Below are 17818 nucleotides of genomic sequence, written 5' to 3'. Positions count from 1 at the left end.
GCTCCAGGACAGGACCGCCTCTTCCCTGGGCCTTCTGGGAAGTGTAGTTCAGGGCGTGGCGCGCTGCCTTCTTCCTTTGCGCGGAGTCCACCGGGAGCCAGCCCGCCGCGGGGTGCGGACTCCCTGAGCAGCGGGCCGAGCAGGTGCTGCCCGCGGGGCCGGAGGCCCTGAAGATGTCTGGGTCCCGGAAGCCCAAGACGTTCAAGCTGCGGGCCTTGCACAGCCAGCAGAAGTTTGGGATCGCGGGGAGGAGCTGCCAGGAGGTGCTGCGGAAGGGGTGCCAACGCTTCCAGGTGCGGCGGGGCGGGCGAGGGCGGCCACCGAGCTTGCCCCGAGGCTCTGGGTGTGATGGGACTGTTTGGCCCGTCATCTGTCACCGTCAGCACCGGTCACATCAGCCCAGTGTGTCCCCGAGTCCTGACAGATGCCTCGGGAGGCGGGGACCCGAGCAGGATCTCCGTGGGCGGCACCGGCTGGGTTCCCCCGACGTGAACTGTCTCCGGGTCCACGACAAAACCCTGTGATTCTGTGCTGACGCCTTCACGTCAGGGCAGGAGCCGGGTGGCAGAGCCTGGAAGGGCGCAGGGGGTGCTGCGGAGTGGGTGGAATTGGAGTCCTCAGGTTTCTAGGGGTTCTCAGGCTTGGGGGGAGGTCCTCAGATTTCTCCCTGGGCGCAGAGGTGCCGCGTCCGGGCACACAGCGTTAGAAGCCTCTGCCCCTGCCCGGCTCAGGTACTGACCGCCTGGGAGGAATTTGGGGGAATCGGAGGTGCAGCGGTGTGGTGGGAGGGGGAGGGAGACAGCGGAGGGTCCAGGGAAAAGCCATTTCCTGCCATTGGTCCCTTGAGACCCGGAAGAGGCACCTCTTCCTCCTGCTCCGCAGGGTGCAGGCTTGTGGAGGGGGCGGGGCATCCCCCTCTGACCCTGAGGGCCCTGCCTCTGGCTTGAGATTCAGGGACCGTTTCCAGAGCACACCTGCTCTTTAGCCGCGGGTTAGGACGCAGCCACTGGCCGCCCTGGGACTCGGGTTCCCCTCGTGTGGAACGAAGGGGTTGGGCTCTGGGGCCCCTCAAGGCCCTGCAGCAGGAAAGTGGCTCATGCAGCTGCTGTCTTGCTCTCACTGTTTTCAGGGCTGGGTCTGGGCCAGCGCTGGGGTGTGTACACATGTGAGGTGGGGGTGACACAGGAGGTGCCCCCAAAATTCATAAAACCAACCAGTGTGGAGCAACAGAGCGCCAGCCTCCCCAAGGGACAGAAGCCAGGCGTCATTTCAGCCCGCGGTCCTGGCCCTGGTGGATGGGGGTGCATTCGCTGGCGTAGGGGCTGCAGTCCCGCGTCAGGTTTGGAGAAGGGTTTGGATTGTAAGTGCTCTGAGCAGCAGCTGGAAAGGGTCCCTCGTGCAGAGCAGGGCCACTGCTTTAGAATGACCTGCAGGAGGTGCCCGCGTTCCGACACACACGCTGATTCCTTAGACACGTGCGCCGTCTCAGGTGTGCGCCATGGTGAAGGCGGCGTGCTGAGCGTGGCTCTTGTTTCTAGTGAGGCGGCTGCTGCACGGAGGGGCCTGCCTGGGGCCCTGAGCCAGCGTCCTGTCCTCTCCTCTCCCCCAGGTGCCCGTGCCCGGCTCCCGCCTGTGCCTCTGGGAGGATGGAGCGGAGCTGACCGCAGACTCCTTCTGGAGCGTCCCGGACAACGCGGAGCTTGTGCTGCTCACCGAGGGCCAGGCCTGGCAGGGCTGTGAGTGGCGGGCCTGGTGCTGAGGGAGAGGGTCTGTGCGCATTCCTCCAAGCAGGGTGTGCGAATGGTCCATCAGCCATCGGGGATGTGAAAGCCACCCCCGGGAGACTGCCCTCAGCTCTAGATGATGGGGACGGGGAGGAGGTGGAGAGACGCCGTGGGCGCTGGTGGTTCCTGAAACCGAGACGCTCCCCAGTGCCCTGGCAGTGCTCTCCGGGGTGCGCACCCAAGAAAAGGGGAAGCTCGCAGCCACACCGAGGGTCATAGCAGGGGTTCCCACGTGGGGCACACACCCCACAGGGAGGTCTGGAAGGAGTTAACAGTGAATTTTTTGCATTTCTTATGGTTCTAGGCACCTGATAGTATATAAATATGTACTGTGACATACTTACAAATTTCAGTTCTCTATTATGTTCTGAAACTTTATTTTTCATATTGCTTCATATTATTATTATTATTAACAAGTTCTTAGTGATTTCTTCCTCAGGACTTCAATGGCCCTTTCTTTTTCTCTTTCATGGATGCCGTGTTCTTTAGAAGCTTGTTTAGACCAAGCTCATGGCCTTTTCGGCTTCCTCCACATGAATAGGAGCTCACTTTGTGATAAGAATTCCATGTCGGGAGGGGGTGGTGGAGCGCCACTCAGGATGTTAGAGATGCTTAGGGGCGTGGCCAGAGGAAGGCTGGGAACCCCTGGGTTATACCCACGTGTGCTCAGAGCTTACGCGCCTCGGCCAGAAGGCGGAGGCAGCCCCGTGTGCATTGGTGCAAACGGGAATGCCGTGAGAACGGAGTCCTGACTCGAAAGCATCAGGGGGAGGCGGTCAGGCTGGGCCTTCCCAAGGCGGTGCCAGAGGACTGATGGCTTCCGTTCGTCCCCTCCGGTGGCAGACGTGAGTGACATCAGTCGCTTCCTCAGCGTGTTCCACAGGCCGCACGTGGGGGTCATCCAGGCCGCCCGGCAGCTGCTGGCCGACGAGCAGGCGCCGCTGCGGCAGAAGCTGCTGGCCGACCTCCTGCGCACGGTCAGCGAAAACATCACGGCCGAGACCAGGGCCGAGGACCCGCCCTGGTTCGAAGGTGCCTGGGACTTGGGGCCTGGGGAGCTGGGCCTGGGAGGGTTCCCGAGAGCCGGACACCTTGGGAGTGGCCGGGTCCTGCACCAGTTCCCCAAACTAGGGGCTCCCCAAAGTAGGGGCTTGCTGCTTTCCTGCTCCCGGGGCTGGTCCGGCCGCCCAGGACGGTGGTGGGTACCTATGACACACAGCTCACCATTCTAGCTGTTGTTAAGGGCATAGCTCAGGGTCATTACATACATCCCCATTGCTGTGCAGCCCTCACCATCATCAGCTCCAGAACTTTCCATCTTCCCAAACTGCACCTCTGTCCCCATTAAACACTCACCGCCATCCGCTCCCCAGCCCCTGGCATCCCCCTTTCCTTCCATTCTCTGTGGACCTGCCGCCTCCAGGGACCGCACGGAGGTGGAGTCAGACTACCTGCCTCTGAGATTGGCTGCTGTCACAGCCTCCGTCTACAAGGTCCCTGGCGGCCGGCCGTAGTGGCGTGAAGCCTATCCCACGGTGTGGGGACCGCGTGTTCTTGATCCGTTCATCCGCCCGTGGCCAGACCCCGGGTGGCTCCCACCTATGGACGAGCCTGTTGAGCAACCCTGAGACGCTAGCAGTCCTGAGAAGGGGCACCTGGCAGGAGGCCTGGGGTGGCCGCTGAGATCCCCCTCCTGCACAGAGACCCTCAGACACAGTTCTCAGATGAAGCCCGGACCCCCACCTCCCGGCCCTGCTCCCACCCAGGACGGCAGGTGGGGGACCCTGCATCTGGGCCATGGCGAAGCCCGGACCCTCCTCCCCCCTCCCGCCCAGGATGGCATGGATGCAGGGTCCCCCACCTCCCGCTCCCGCCCAGGACGGCATGGATGCAGACCCTGGCCTGGCTCCCCCTGCAGGTCTGGAGTCGCGGTTTAGGAACAAGTCGGCCTACATGAGGTTCAGCTGTGCAAGCAGGATCCGGACCTACCTGAGAGAGGTGGGCCCTGCGGAGGGCGGGCACTGGGCTCCGCGGTGGGAGGTGAGGCTGCTGGGCTTCCCGGAGTTCCTGGGGCAGTGCTGGACCCCAGCCCCGCGGTGCCTGGTGCCGCCCTGCCTGGGGCAGCTCAGGAAGGGGCTGGTGCTGGCACAGCCTGGAACACCCCGGGGCCAGTCTCCACCTGCACTTGATTGCACGGTGTGGCAGGCAGGCGGGCAGGGATGCAGCACGATGGCAGCTCCTGGTCGGCCCTCTTCCCCTCAGTCCCCCCCCCCCCCCCCCGAGCGGCAAGTGGCCAGTGCGAGGAGACCGGGGGTGGGCAGGGTGTCCGGAGCGAGTTGTGTCCCCCGCCTGTGGTGTTAGCTCCGTCTGCGGAGACTTCCCGGGCTGGACAGCGAGGTTCCGCCTGAGCTCCGAGGGCTGGGGTCCCAGCCGCGTCCTTGCCGCCCTCCAGGTGAGCTCGCACGCGTCCGCGGTGGGCGTGCAGGCTCGGGAGGAGTACGTGCGGGCCGTGGACGCCATGGCCCAGAAGCTCAGGGCCGCGCAGTACAACGGCAGCTACTTCGACAGGAGCACCAAGGCCGGCGGCCGGCTCTGCACGCCCGAAGGCTGGTTCTCCTGCCAGGTGAGCGGGAGCCCGTTGCCTGGGGCCACTGGCGGGTGCTGAGCTGCCCTCCCAGGGAGGTGAGCGGGACAACGCCCCGGGCCTCCGGCCAGCAGCCTCGCACCCCGAGCTGCTGAAAGGCCGCTGGGCCCACCAGAGCACCTGCTCCAGTGGCATGGGCCTGAGAACCTGCATTTCTGACAAGTTCTGGTGGCGCTCCTGCTGATGGGGGTGCTGGGGCGAGGAGGGACCATCAGGAGCCTCTGGGAAGCAGTGTTTTGTCCCCCGGGCAGCTTCCTCAGTGACAGCGCCCAAGGATGTCAGGGTCTGTGGCCACTGAGACACCTCGGGCACTGGGCCAGCCCGAGCCCCTGGCCGGGGCATCGGCCGGAGCCGGCACTCTGAGCTGCAGGCAGACACTGCAGGAGCCTCCCATCACCTGAGGGCTGCCCGGGGCACTGCTTCCCCAGGTGCCACCCCTCAGGACGACGGGGGGCTCCATCCCACCACCGTCCTGGCCTTCACCTCTGTGGGTGTCAGGTGTGGCTGGCCTCAGGTGCCGATGACACCTGGGCTTTGCAGAGCTGGGCGGGGGCTGAGGTGGCGCCTCCTGGCCCAGACCAGAGGGGACGGCTCACTCTGCGGCGGTCACCGTGTTCTCTCGGCGCAGGGTCCTTTCGACATGGCCGACTGTGCGTCCAGACACTCCATCAACCCCTACGGGAGCCGGGAGAGCCGGGTGCTCTTCAGCACGTGGAACCTGGACCACATGTGAGTCCGCGGGTCGGGGGCTCTCCTGTTTACAGTTACAGGCACCACCCAGTGACACCGCCAAGCTGCCATCAGGGCCTGCCAGGCAGCTGACCCGCAGCTGTGGCCACGCTCGGTGCGGCTCAGGGTCCAGTCAGGGAAGGGACGTCCCCGAGTGCTTGACCCTCCCCCTGGCCCTGCCGCCCAGCTCCTGGAGGCGCGGAGTGGCTTCCTCTAAACCTGCACTTCCCGTCACCTCTGCGAGCGGCCACGCACTGCCGTGAGCTGCCTGAGCCCGCGGCGTCGCGGTGCCAGCCAGGGCGCCTGTGCTGGAGGCCGTGCCTCGGCGCCAGCGGGCACCAGCGTCCCCCTCCCTTGCAGAGTAGAGAAGAAGCGCACGGTGATCCCCGCGCTGGCGGAGGCGGTGGGCGAGCCGGCCGGGCGGCAGGTGGACTGGGAGTACTTCTACAGCCTGCTCTTCACCCGCGACAACCTCAAGCTGGTGCACGTGGCCTGCCACAAGAAGACCACCCACAGGCTCCGCTGCGACCCGCGCAGGATCTACCGGCCCCAGGCCAAGCTCACGAGGAGGAAGGCTGTGCGCAAGCGCCCGTGACGCGGGCCGCGTCCTGGTGCGGGCGGAATTTTAACGGGTGCTGTTTTTGCCACTGCGACAGCTTCTGGAAAACACGTTCACAGGCTCCCTGCAGACTTCTGGTCTCAGCACGGTTCAGCTCGCGTATCCTGCGCCTGCGAGCTGTGGACACCAGCGCCTAGGGCCCGGCTGGCGGGTCAGGGACCGGAGTTCTTGGACTTTACCCACCCTGCGTGCTTGGTGGCAACGCTGCCACGCTGAACGGCGTCATGGCCGAAGCCACCACCCTTGCCTGAGGGACAGCTCCGCCGGGTCTCCATTCCCCAGACCGAAGCTCCGTCCTCTGGATTCTTCCAAATGCCGGGATCCTGACCTTTTCGGGGTGAAATGCTCACCCCCCACAAGCAGCATAGGGGTGCTTGCTGCTGTGCCATTATGGCCTGAAGCGGCCTCCACACCTGCTGGGGGCGTGGTGATCGTGGCACTGCACTCAGCCCAGATCCCCGGCTTCTAGGCTAGCGGTCGGGTATTGCTGATCTCACGGTTCAACCTGCCGCGTACCGAGGCCACACTGTGAAGGAGCCGCCTGTTAAATCACCGGCGAGTGGCCTACGCCAAGGCCATGAGTGTGACACACGTGCTGGTGTGAGGCAGCCCGTCTGCACAGCTGTAATCCTGGGGACAGCGTGGGTGCGACGGTTACAGAGGACTCACGTTCTAAGCGTGTTTGACAACAGTCGGCCCTCGTAGCTTCGCGCCACAGGTGGAATCCCCGGATGTGGAGGGCCGTCTTCGTTTTACCTCAGGGCCTGAGCGTCTTCAGGGTTTGGTGTTGGGGTGGGGGCTCCTGGGCCAGTCTCCCGCGGGACCGAGAAACAACTATACTTGAATTTTTAAAATGAGCATTTATTTCAGAATTTAAAAAATTTAGTTTTTTACCTTTTGTAACATTTGAATTTTTACACTTGTTATAGAACCAGGAAAAGCAATAAAGGTTTTTCAAATAGACACGTCAGAAGCGTTTGCACTCACTGACAATGATGGGAATGAGGATAAAAAGGGGTCAGTGATTTTCAAAAACCTGACCCAAATCGTCCCCCCTCCTCACTGGATACGCCGTGGAGCAGCCGGGCTGGGCCAGGCCGGTGGGGGAGGAGCAATCGCCTCTCACCGGAGGGAAGGTCGGGTTTGGGGGTGGCGGTTCCATTTCCAGCCACAGAGGCGTCTCCTGCGTGTCGGTGTGAGCAGCCTCCTTGGCGGCAGGCGGTCTTAGGTGATCGGATGGCCTCTCCTGCGACACAGCACGAGTGACCCTGCCACCTGCCTGGCGCTGGACACACAGGGCTGTGTTCCTACCACAGCGGGCTCCTGTGTGACTGTGTATCACTTTGCAAAGACCAGTCTTAGAGCGTTTCCTTTCGCTGGCAAGAACGCAACACAAGATGCTCCTTGTGGCCAGGCGAAGAGGAGGAGGTGTGGTGGTGGGGGGGCAGCTGTGCCTGGTAACACGTGATACCACGGAGGCCAGCTCAGCTAGTGCAGCCCTCACTGTGCAGCCCTGGCTGTCCCCGCAGGCGGGATCCAGGTGGAGCTTCCGACCCTGCCAGGCTCACCAGGCTCTCTGTGTTCACCGTCCACAGGAGGGTCTCCGAGGAAAGACTGACGAGCTGGCGGCCCTCCGGTTTCACTGTGGCTTCATCACAGTCCCGACCGGCCACGTCCCTGGCCCCTGGGGACAGAGCCAGCCTCCAGGCTCTCCTCTCCCCGGAGGCCCCTCCCACCTGTAGGGTCCCAAAGCCACCTGGTTAACTGACAACACGCCAGCAGCGAGGAAGCTGCAGGGGGTGCAGAGCTGTGAGCAGGAGCCCAGGATCCTAAAAACCACAAGATGGCAGCTGCCCACCACAGGTGAGGAGTGTGCTGCCCACCCAGGAGCCTGCAGGCCGCCGCCTGGCCTCTGGTTGGGCTGCTGGCTAGGTGAGGAGGCTGACCCGGCCTTCGGGGCCAGGCAAGACAGGACTCACAGTCCCAAACACTTCAGAAAGGAGTAGTTTCAGGGACACAGGCTTCTTTAAAATATTTTCAAAATATATTTTATTTTCCCCTGTGCCTCTTGCAGAACGTCCAAGGTCAACCTCAGCCTCACAGAGTTCTCGGAACAGTCCGAGTCAGCCCGTGAAGGGCTTACAACTCCCGGGGCGTCTCCTTCACAAACATCCCCCCTTTACCCAGCCCGCGGCTGCCTCCAACCACCTCCACCTGTCCGACGGGGACCAGACGCCTCGTGCAAGCAGCAGCAGCAGCAGCTTCCCCCCGCAAGGACGGCCCGGCCCCAGCGGAGCCCCGGGAGTCTGCTTAAGGACACTCTCCCGAGGGTCACTTTCCTAAGTCCCATAACCTCGCCTGTCACCTGTCAGCGCACTGAACATGCAAGGCAGTCACCGTGTGAACTTTATTCCTACATTTCCGCGTCCTCCTCGTCGTCGTCATCTTTGGCTCTGAAATGCATCTTCCTGAACTCCCGTCTGCTCACTGAGGGACAGGACGCAGACGCTGGTGGGAGGTCCTTGGGGGAGAGAACACGCCCTCATCAGTCACCCCTCCCTCTGCCTCAGCGCCGGCGTGGGCCACAGCGCAGCCCCCCTGCAGACAGTGGGACCACTAAGTCCACGTGGAGGAAAGGCGGGAAGCCAGCCCGGGGCGCAGGCCCTGCGGGGACACCGCCCAGCAGCCGGGCTCTCGGGGGAGGGACAGGTGGGCGTGCCCAGTGAGGAACTGCCCTTCATCTCCTGGTTGAAAGGTGACGGTGCACCTGCTGTTGGGCTGAGGCAGTCCTCACACGCCCCCCGAGGGGAGACGGCGCCCACTCACCTGCATGAGCTCCACGTTCCCGAAGAACCGGCTCACGGGCATGGGCTGGTTGCTGTCGTCGTCCAGGAGGGCGCTGCCGTCCATCTGCAGCACGGAGCCCCCCGCGGCCGAGCTGCTGTCCGACTCCCCTCCGGGGAGGGCGCGGGGCGGGCCGTCCGCAGTCCTTGCTGAGCACGCGTCACTCACCACTCGGCCGTGCCCGAAGGGAAGGCCCGCGCTCCCCCGCGGAGCAGCGATGCCGGCCTCCTCCCCCGGGGGCGCCGGGCCCTCCTCCTCCGGCGCCGGGGGCTCATTCCCGCCGGGGCTCTCCGGCGGCGCCCGGGGCAGGGCCGCGCTCCCACTCTCGCTCTTCGGGCCCAGCTTCTGTAATTCCGACTTCACAAGTTGGCCTCGGTCACACTTGAACTTCTTGGAAGTTCGCCTGTCCGTGGCTTTGTGGGAGGAAGTCTGTGGAGGAAAAAATGCCGGAAAGCAGGCCCGTCTAGGATTATGAAGCGGACAGCAAACACAGCAGTCCCAACCCGAGGCCCCTTCCTCTCACCTCACCCTGGACCTGCAGTCCCGCCTCTACGGCTGGGTACGGCCCAGGCCACTGCTGCCACCCGAGGGACAGCGGGAAGAACCCAGGACCGCAGCCCGCCCCACCCGTGTGCCCCAGGCTGCCCACCGCTGAGCACGCTCAGAAGCCCGTGCGGACAGACCGCAGCCGTCCCCTTTCTGCTGGAGGGCGAGCAGCTGAGGGCAGGGACGGGAGGTGCTCTGCAGGCTCACACGTGTCTTAGCCGGGCTCCCAGGAGCCACGGAGCAGCGAGACTGCGGGTGCTGCTGACACACCGAGTCCCAGCCACTGCTGCCGCACTGCACGGAATGCAGACACGCAGACACGGTGGGTCCGCCCCCCAGCCCACTCTGCCTTTCTCTCGAAGCCTTGGGGGAGAAAGGAGGACACTATGCCACCATCACTCAAAAGGCTGCACTGAGCCCTGGTCGGCGTGCTCAGTGGTTAGAGCCTCAGCCTACGCACCGGAGAGTTGCCAGTTCAATTTTTGGTCAAGAGCAAGTACTGATCCCCGTTTCCCTCCCCACTGGGTGTGTGCAGGAGGCAACAAGCCAATGTGTCTCACATCGGTGTTTCTGTTTCTCCCCGCCCCCCTCCTCTGAAACCAATGGGAAAAAATCCTCACCCCTTGGTGAGGATTAAAAAAAAAAGGCTGCATCAAAGACAGAAGGGCCTGAGACAGGCCTGCTCACTCCCTGGACCCAACCTCCTGCCCCGGTTCCCAATCAGCACCCCTCAGAACACACGCTGTATAGACCGGACACCGAGCCCTGACCCGGCGTCTCCCTGCAGAGGCTCACCTGGCATACTGTCCTGCCGGACGCGGCGGTCCTGACTTCCTGGGCAGAGGTCAGCCTGGCGGAGCAGCTCCGGGCTCGCAGACGCTCTGAAGACCGCACTGCCCCTGTGAGCTGGAGGAGCACGGCTGTCAGAGGCTGTGCCCTGCAATGTGGGCGCGGAGGGGGCTTCCTAACCAGGATGGCGCTGAGCACGGTCCCCCCACTTCCCGTCGCTATGGAAGGACACTGGCCATGGTCCCCCCACATCCCGTCGCTATGGAAGGACACTGGCCATGGTCCCCCCACATCCTGTCGCTATGGAAGGACACTGGCCATGGTCCCCCCACTTCCCGTCGCTATGGAAGGACACTGGCCATGGTCCCCCCACTTCCCGTCGCTATGGAAGGACACTGGTGACCTCAGTGTGCGAATCCAAACGATTCTGGGTTTAAGATGCAAGACCTCCTCTTCCACCGTCTTGGGAACTGGGGTGATCAGTCCCTAACACCCTCTAGGAACCTGTCTTTAGTAACTGTCCGCAGCACACATTCTCCCTCAGAAGGTCCCTCCCTGTGGTGCCAGTTCTGGGTGAGAGGGAACATGAACAAGCCCCCACCCCGGACCCGAACCCCTCGACAGTAAGAAACGGGTCCGCCCCCATTTACTCTGAATGCTAAAGACGCCTTCTGATAACAGGGAGAAGTTAATTAAAAGGGACAGCTGAAAGAATTGTACTGAGGAGCGGGTGTAGGTACAGGAGCTCCTGTGCGCTGCCCTCAGCCGCCCTGACTGCCTCACACTGTCCCCGCAGCTGCTGGCCTCCCTGGAGCTGCACAGCTCTTCCTGTGAATCCTCTCCTGACTTGGGAGCTGATGGGCGTGAGTGATAAGAGAAGGGGGCAACCCAGGGACACTGGATGGCAGGCTGGAAAGCTGCCCTCACCACACGCCCCGGGAGCCCACTGGACAGATGGAAGGCCACACACTCCGAGGAAAAGAGATCAAGAAGGAAGGAGGGAGCTTAGAAACTGCTCCAGGGGCATCTCATCCATCCCGCCAGGCTCCTGAGGGCTCACGGCTGCCGCCATGCCCTCCCCGAGCTGAGCCCTCTCTCCAGCCTCAGGCCTGTCCGTGCTGACAGAGCCCGGCTCAGAGCGGTGCCTGGGCAGAGCTCTTCACCGCTCCCCAGAGGAGTGACTTCAGGGCAGTGGTCAGCCCAGCCTGGGGCTCCCCGGGCAGCGGGGTCCTGAGCAGCTCCGCACAGGGGGTGGGAGCAACAGCTGGAAGAGCCCCTGGGGCCCGAACAGACACCAGACACTGGCTCAGAAACCATCCCCTCAGAGAAGCCGGAGGGAGTGGGAGAGTCTGTGGAGCAATGCATGCCCAGGTCACCGCTGAGAACCACGGAGCAATCAGCCGGTTACCAGCTGGGAGAGGCGGGAGAGGAAGGCAGCCCTAGAAGCGGGCCTCCTGGGGTGACTGTGGGTGGCCCAGTGCTCCTCTGGGGGAGGGGGGAAAGCAGACTCTAATAGAACCACCCACCGAGTCACTGAACCAACAGCACACTAACAGCAGTGTGCTGGGAGATCAGCACCCAGAACAGCCACCACGTTATCTAAAATATCCAGCTTCAACAAAAAAAGCATGAAGCATGCAAGGAAACAAGAAAGCAGATCCAGGCCTTGGAATAAAAGCAGACAACACTGCCTGTGAGTGACCAGATCTTGCATTTATCAGAAAAAGGCTCAAAGTAGCCATTATAAACATGTGAAAAAGATAAAAGAAACCATGATTTAAAAAGTAAAGATTTGATATGTTGCATCAAATACAAAGTATCAATAAAAAGATAGAAATTATAAAAATGAACCAAATGGAAGTTCTGTGGCTGAAAGTATGCCAGAGGTTCAACAGTGGGTATGAATTGGCAGAACAGGATAAGACGACAGACTGATAGATATGCAACCTTGAGAGAAAAAAGAATGAAGAATCTTAGAGAAACATTGTTTATACAACATACGTGTAATGGGCGTCCCAGAAAGGACAGAGAGGGACAGGAAGTAGTCAAAGGATGGCTGAGCGCGCCTCACAGGGCTGAGGACCACCGCCTACACTCAGGCGCCTCCAGGACGGAGTTCTACGTCCGGCAAGGGTACAGAGAGCCACACGCACACCCTGTGAGAAAGGTGAGTGTCAGAGACAAGGAGGAAAGCAGCCAGAGGAAATGACTCCTGGCTTCCAAGGGAGCAAGCTGCTGACGTGTCAGCAGGAGCCCGGGAGGCCACAGCACAGTGGGTACACTCAAATATATTAAAAGTTCTCAGAAAAAAACGCTGTCAACCAAGAGTCCTATAACCCAGCAAAGCTATTCTTCCAAAATGAAGGCAAAATAGACACTTTCGGATAACAAGCACTGAGAGCGCCTGCTGCCAGCAACCCCTCCGCACAGGCAACCCTACACCAAGCCCTCCGGGCTGAGGAAGCTTCCGGATGGCAATCCACTCAAAGGGAAACAAGGCAGTAACCGCACACGTATCCCCTCCTTCTCTGACCTGACTGAAACAGCAATCACACACGATAACATGCACACAATGTACACGGAGACGTGCTAGCCTCTCTAGTAAGGAGGGAACATGCAAATGGCTGTCCACCATAACAAGATGGCTGTGCCCACAACAGAGGACCAGTTCCCGTAATGAGCCTTAATGAGCCATCAGCAAGGACCTAAGGCTGCGTGGTGCTGGGCTAGGCCAGGGACCTCAGGCCTCGCCCCCTGCACAGCGGAGCTTGATGGGGGACCGCAGGCCATGCCCCTTGCCCAGCAGGGCTTGATGGGAGTGGGGCTGGCAGGGTCTGGATCTCGCCCAATGGGGGTGGAGCCGGCCAGGCCTGGGTCTCTCGTGATTTTGAGGAGCACGTGGGTGGGCAGGGACTTAACTCTGGTCCTGTGGTGCGCCCCAGACTCTGACTGGAGGAAGATTATTAAAATATTTCCTCTAATGAATTCCCCTTTAATGTGCACGGATTTCATGCACCGGTCACCAGTGTGCAGTAACAGCGTACAGGAGGTGCGTGGGAGCAAAGCTGCGCTGGGCTAAGAAAATGGCTCCAGACGGAAAAGCAGGCAGACATTGTGCGCTGCGTCTGTGACCAGAAATGTGATATTCCCAACACCACACCATGAAAGCGGGTAAAGAAACAGCCATACAGGACGAACACTTCTGTATGTTTGGAATGAAGCTGGTACAATCCCAGGCGGGTTCTGCTGTTATGAAGGACAAGCTTTTTAAACCAGGGGAAAATCATTAGTTATATTAAAAAACGTTCACTCTGCCCAGCTGGTGCGGCTCCGAGGCTGCATGTCAACCTAGGAACCAGGACGTCACGCTTCCATTCCGGTCAGGGCACATGGGGGCTGTGGCTCGATCCCCAGTCGGGGCTGGGGGAGGGGGTGTGCAGAAGCAGCTGATCTGATTCTCTCTCATCATTGATGTTTCCAGCTCTCTCTCTCCCTTCCTCTCTGACATCAATAAAAACATTTAAAAGAATTTTAATAAAAAACCTTCACTTTAACCCATTTAAATGAGGAACAAAACAAAACAGGCCACATAACGAGAGAAAAGTGAAATGGCACAGGCGAGTGCCTCCAAGTGCACCAGCAGCATCGCATGTGCACGCGCTGCCCAGCTGAACCAGGAGCCGACAGTGGGCCTGGGGACCAGCGCCCTGCGCACGGTGCCACCTACGCCGTCTGCAGGGGCCCTCAGGGTCCACGCCGCTGGGGGGTGGGGGGAGGAAGGAGTTGGGATTCGGTCCTGAGCAAACCCGGAGTGCCCGGGTGCGCGTCCCCTCCGCTGGAGGCCCCCCCAGCGGGGTCCCCCCGGGCCAGGGGTGGCTTGTGTCCCAGGCCCTCGCCTCCGTCCACACACCGCACGGTCACCCAGTGCCAGGAACGGGCATCGGCAATCCTCACCCTCTCGGGGTGGATTCCACGTCACCCCGTTTCACATAGGATAGTGGGGCCAAGCTGCATGTCACCCAGGCTTGGTCGTGGCAACAGGAAAACAGGGACCCCTGGCTGGCAGCGCCGGAAACGCCGGGGTCCAGACCAGTTCCGGGGAGGGAGCCCGGGTCCCCATTGAGGGATGGAGCCCGCAGGTCCCCGTCCCGGAGGCCTGGGAGCCTCCCCCCCCAGGATGTGTGGCCTGGGAGCCCCCCTCCGGGAGGAGTGGCCTGGGAGCCCCCCTCCGGGAGGCGTGGCCTGGGAGCCCCCGCAGGGCGCGTGGCTCGGGAGCTCACGGAGGGCCAGGCCCAAGCCGAGGTCGCCCCTTGGCCCGAGGCGTCCGTCCCCCCTCAGCTCCCCAGCACCCGGCGCGGCGCCCGCGCCTCGGCCCCGCCTGCCCGGCCCCGCTCCGCCCGGCCCGGCCCGGCCTCACCTTCCGGCTCCTCATGAGTGTGGGAGGCGCGGCCGCCGAGCCGTCGCTGCCGCCTAACGCTCCCCAGCGCCGCAGCCACTCTCCAACCCTCGGCGTGCGCGGGGACGTCTGACGTCACTAGAGGACCGGCCAATCACAGCCCGGGGTCAGCAGCCACGTGACCCCACAAACCTGGCGCTTCCCGGAGCGGAAGGTGGCGCCGCGTTTGTGACGTCACTTCCGCTTCTGCCCTGCGCCGCCGCGTTTCAGAGGTGCGGCCATGCTGGTGAGGGCGCGGCCATGCTGGTGAGGGCGCCTCCCCGCGGCCCCGGCCCGGGCGTTAGGAGTGCGGAGTGGCCAGAGGGGCTCCGCGCCTGGGCCCTGGGCCGGGCTGCACCCCGCGCAGCAGGCCTGCGAGGCACCGGAGGGCTGAGCGGGGTGATGGCGGGCCCGGCCCGGGACCCCGTGTGGCTGAGGAGTGAGCCCCGCCTTCGGCCCGGCCTTTGGGGAGAAGGACCGCAGTGGTCCTTCCTGGCCATCACTCCGCCCGGGGTTGTCCTGGAAAGACCTCCCCTCCCTGTGTTCAGTGGCGGAGCGGCGACCCGTGAACCAGGGGGTCACGTAGATAACGGGTTTGACCCCGGGGTGCAGCCTCCGTCCTCAGGAGGGGCGTGCAGGAGGCAGCTAGTCAATCCTCCCTGATGCTGCTGTCTCTCCCTCTCCCTCCCCCTCTCCCTTCCTCTCTGAGATCAATAGGAATATATTTAACAAATGAAAGACCTTTCACAGCGGAGGAGGACCAGCATGTATATGAGATCAAAGAATAGCATTTGGGAAACACGGATTCAGTGGCCGCTCAGTGACAGGCAGGGGCACCGTGAGAAGGGAAGGGGACGAGCACATTGTGGACGGAAGGAGCCACATGCTGACCTGACAGGCTCAGGGAGGCCTGTGTGGCGGTCTTGCAAACTCAGAGACCTAAACTAACCACAAAAGATGGTTTGAAAATTAAATATTTAACTATAAACAGGTTATAGTGGGTAGTCATGTCCTAGGCCAGTATTTTCTCTGACAAAGATCAACTTAGATCTTTACTGAGCCCATTTGCCTTTCTGCCTCTAAGATAACATATCTGTGAGATGTCTGGGTAACTTGTAACTTCTATTTTTTTCTGGAGCCCCTGGGGATAACCAAATATGTTGGGCGCCAGGACCAATGCCTCAAATTCCTTCATTATCATGTTGATTGATCCTGTACCCACCTAAGTATGTGTCCACCATTTTACTTTTTACCCTATCCCAGAGGTTTCCCTGCTTTGCTTTGTCCCACCTCCCTAATCTATCACCAATGAATTTCATGTAACCCACCTACATCCCTTTCCTTTGATTGCAATGTATAAATATAGTAATGTAACCCGCCATTCCCCGGAGCATTATCTCAATCCATTGAGGTTCTGCTTCCCGGCATATGTTGACAGTTTGGCTCAGATAAACTCACAAAAATTCTTTATAGGTTTCAGTGGTTGTTTTTTGTTAACAACATCTATCTGATGAAGGTGTTTCTGCAGGTGCAGATCAGCTGACAGTGATGCTACCCTGTTTCCCCGAAAATAAGACAGTGTCTTATATTAATTTTTGCTTCCAAAGATGCGCTAGATCTTATTTTCAGGGATGTCTTATTTTTCCATGAAGAAGAATACGGTACACATTTATTGTTAAATGCAAATAAAGGAAATTTATTACCTGTATATGATATGGTAGTACAGTAGTTGTCAACACAAACCAGACAAACTGAATCCTACAGTATCAAGAATTTACTCATTTATTCAATGACAATCATGTCATCATCTTCTGGAACATCATCCTAACAATCCAATTCCTGGATTTCCTGGTGAATTTCTTGTGACTCCATTTCTTTCAGAATCAGTGGACCGAATCTCTCATGTTTAGCAATAGCATTCTGAGACAGAGCCTGGGGGCGGGGGGCTTATTTTTGGGGGGATGCCTTATATTTCACTCGGAAACCTGTAGGTAGGTCTTATTTTTGGAGGATGTCTTATTTTCGGGGAAACACGGTAGTGTGTTTTTAAAATAAATTCAATTTTATTGATTTTAGAGAGGAAGGGAGAGGGAGAGATAGAAACATCAGTGATGAGAGAGAATCATGGGTTGGCTGCCTCCTGCACGCCCCGCACTGGGGATGAAGCCCACAATCCGGCATGTGCCCTGACTGGGAATCGAACCATGACCTCCTGGTTCATAGGTCAACGCTTAGCCACTGAGCCAAGCTGGTGGGGTGACCCTAATTCCAGACACTTTTAAGCCTCAGCCCTGTAGCCATCAGCCCCTGGGTCATGATATCTGTTGTGTCGTCATCTTTGCACACAGCTCTCAGGGACAGGAGCTTAAGCCCTGTGCAAGGGTTATTTTGCTCCGTTTTAATATCCCAGAGGTTCGGGGCCCAATACGTGCAAGGCAGTTCTTCCATTTTTAAAGAGGCTCCGCTTATATTATGGAGGGGGGGACCTAACCCCTTCACCCCACATCCCTCTCCTCCCCTCCTGTCCCTCAGGGCCCCGCTCCCCAGCTCCTGGGATGAGCTGGCTCCTATCAGCCCAGGGACGGTGCTTCTCAGCATTGGCATTTTACAAGGAGCCCCCAGCCTTGCCCGCACACTCCCAGGCCCCCAGCCCCAGCTCCTGGCCCCGGGACGTGCCTCTGAAAAGGACATGGCGGGCTCGAGAGCCCACCCTGGCTGCAGCTGCCGGACCCCCTGCCCTGACTGAGCCCAGATGGCGGCTGCGGCTGCTCCGGGAACCGGGTGCTTTGCAAACAGACGCACTGGCTGCCCTGCGGCTGTCCTCTCACAGGTGAGAGCCTTTGGTCAGGCCGTTCTGTCAGGAGCACAGCTCTGCGGTGAAGCTGTGAGGGCTGGAACGTGCACTCTGTCGCACCCTGGCCTCGGGCACTGCCGGAGGGTCCCTGTGGGCACTGTCACCGCAAGGCGGGTGCCTCCTGTCCTCCTGTCGTGTCCTCCCGGGAGCTTTAATGTTCACTGCTTGCGCGGCATGACTCTCTCAGAGCCGGCGAACACAGCTGAGGCCCCTGCAGGGCAGACAAGTGAGGGCACCTGAGGCTCACCAGCTCTTTCCCCTACAGAGAACCTGCAGTTAGACGGCACGTGGGGTCGAGCTTGGCAGTGAGGGAGGGCGCATGCAGTCTTCGCGTGCACATGTGTGCACACACAGGCGTGGCACACGTGTACACACCTCACCATGCACGCACATTGCACATGCATGCACACACAGGCACGACCCCTGTGTATACACACCTGCACGCACACACACGTACATACAGACATGGCACGTGTATACACCCCACTTGCACACACACAGGCATGACGTGTATACATCCCTCCCCCACATGCACATATGCACGCAGACATGACACATGTGCATCCCCACACAT

The 17818-nt window shown here is 60.5% G+C and overlaps 2 protein-coding genes across 3 annotated transcripts; one reads left to right on the top strand and one right to left on the bottom strand.

The window, feature by feature from the left end:
- Window positions 1-62: 62 nt before the first annotated feature.
- DFFB (DNA fragmentation factor subunit beta) lies at window positions 63-6739 on the top strand. Its single transcript, XM_084875652.1, has 7 exons — window positions 63-293; window positions 1610-1736; window positions 2628-2816; window positions 3703-3782; window positions 4237-4407; window positions 5057-5157; window positions 5518-6739. The coding sequence occupies exons 1-7, from the start codon at window positions 174-176 to the stop codon at window positions 5750-5752; spliced, it is 1023 nt and encodes a 340-aa protein (XP_084731778.1). The 5' UTR covers window positions 63-173; the 3' UTR covers window positions 5753-6739.
- A 1071-nt stretch (window positions 6740-7810) lies between these two features.
- On the bottom strand, window positions 7811-14479 carry LOC311618253 (UPF0688 protein C1orf174 homolog). Of its 2 annotated transcripts, XM_084875650.1 has the most exons (4): window positions 14373-14479; window positions 9962-10072; window positions 8603-9049; window positions 7811-8297 (listed from the first exon to the last, which is right to left on the bottom strand). In XM_084875650.1, the coding sequence occupies exons 1-4, from the start codon at window positions 14385-14387 to the stop codon at window positions 8190-8192; spliced, it is 681 nt and encodes a 226-aa protein (XP_084731776.1). In that variant the 5' UTR covers window positions 14388-14479; the 3' UTR covers window positions 7811-8189. The 2 variants fall into 2 exon arrangements, with proteins under 2 accessions (XP_084731776.1, XP_084731777.1); XM_084875651.1 differs by lacking the exon at window positions 9962-10072.
- Between the last annotated feature and the right edge of the window lie 3339 nt (window positions 14480-17818).

Source organism: Pipistrellus hanaki (genome assembly GCF_964339955.1).
Source record: "Pipistrellus hanaki genome assembly, chromosome: 2".
NCBI lineage: Eukaryota > Metazoa > Chordata > Mammalia > Chiroptera > Vespertilionidae > Pipistrellus > Pipistrellus hanaki.
Note: the sequence above shows the minus strand (reverse complement) of the source record. Positions and strands in the feature narration are given on the sequence as shown.

Coding starts and splice junctions, on each gene's coding strand:
- LOC311618253 (XM_084875650.1), bottom strand. Junction 9,050..9,961: donor CCGGCAGGACAGTATGCCAG/GTGAGCCTCTGC, acceptor TTTCCTCCACAG/ACTTCCTCCCACAAAGCCAC. Junction 8,298..8,602: donor GGAACGTGGAGCTCATGCAG/GTGAGTGGGCGC, acceptor CTCTCCCCCAAG/GACCTCCCACCAGCGTCTGC.
- DFFB (XM_084875652.1), top strand. CDS start 174: ATGTCTGGGTCCCGGAAGCCCAAGACGTTCAAGCTGCGGGCCTTGCAC. Junction 294..1,609: donor AGGGGTGCCAACGCTTCCAG/GTGCGGCGGGGC, acceptor CCTCTCCCCCAG/GTGCCCGTGCCCGGCTCCCG. Junction 4,408..5,056: donor AAGGCTGGTTCTCCTGCCAG/GTGAGCGGGAGC, acceptor CTCTCGGCGCAG/GGTCCTTTCGACATGGCCGA.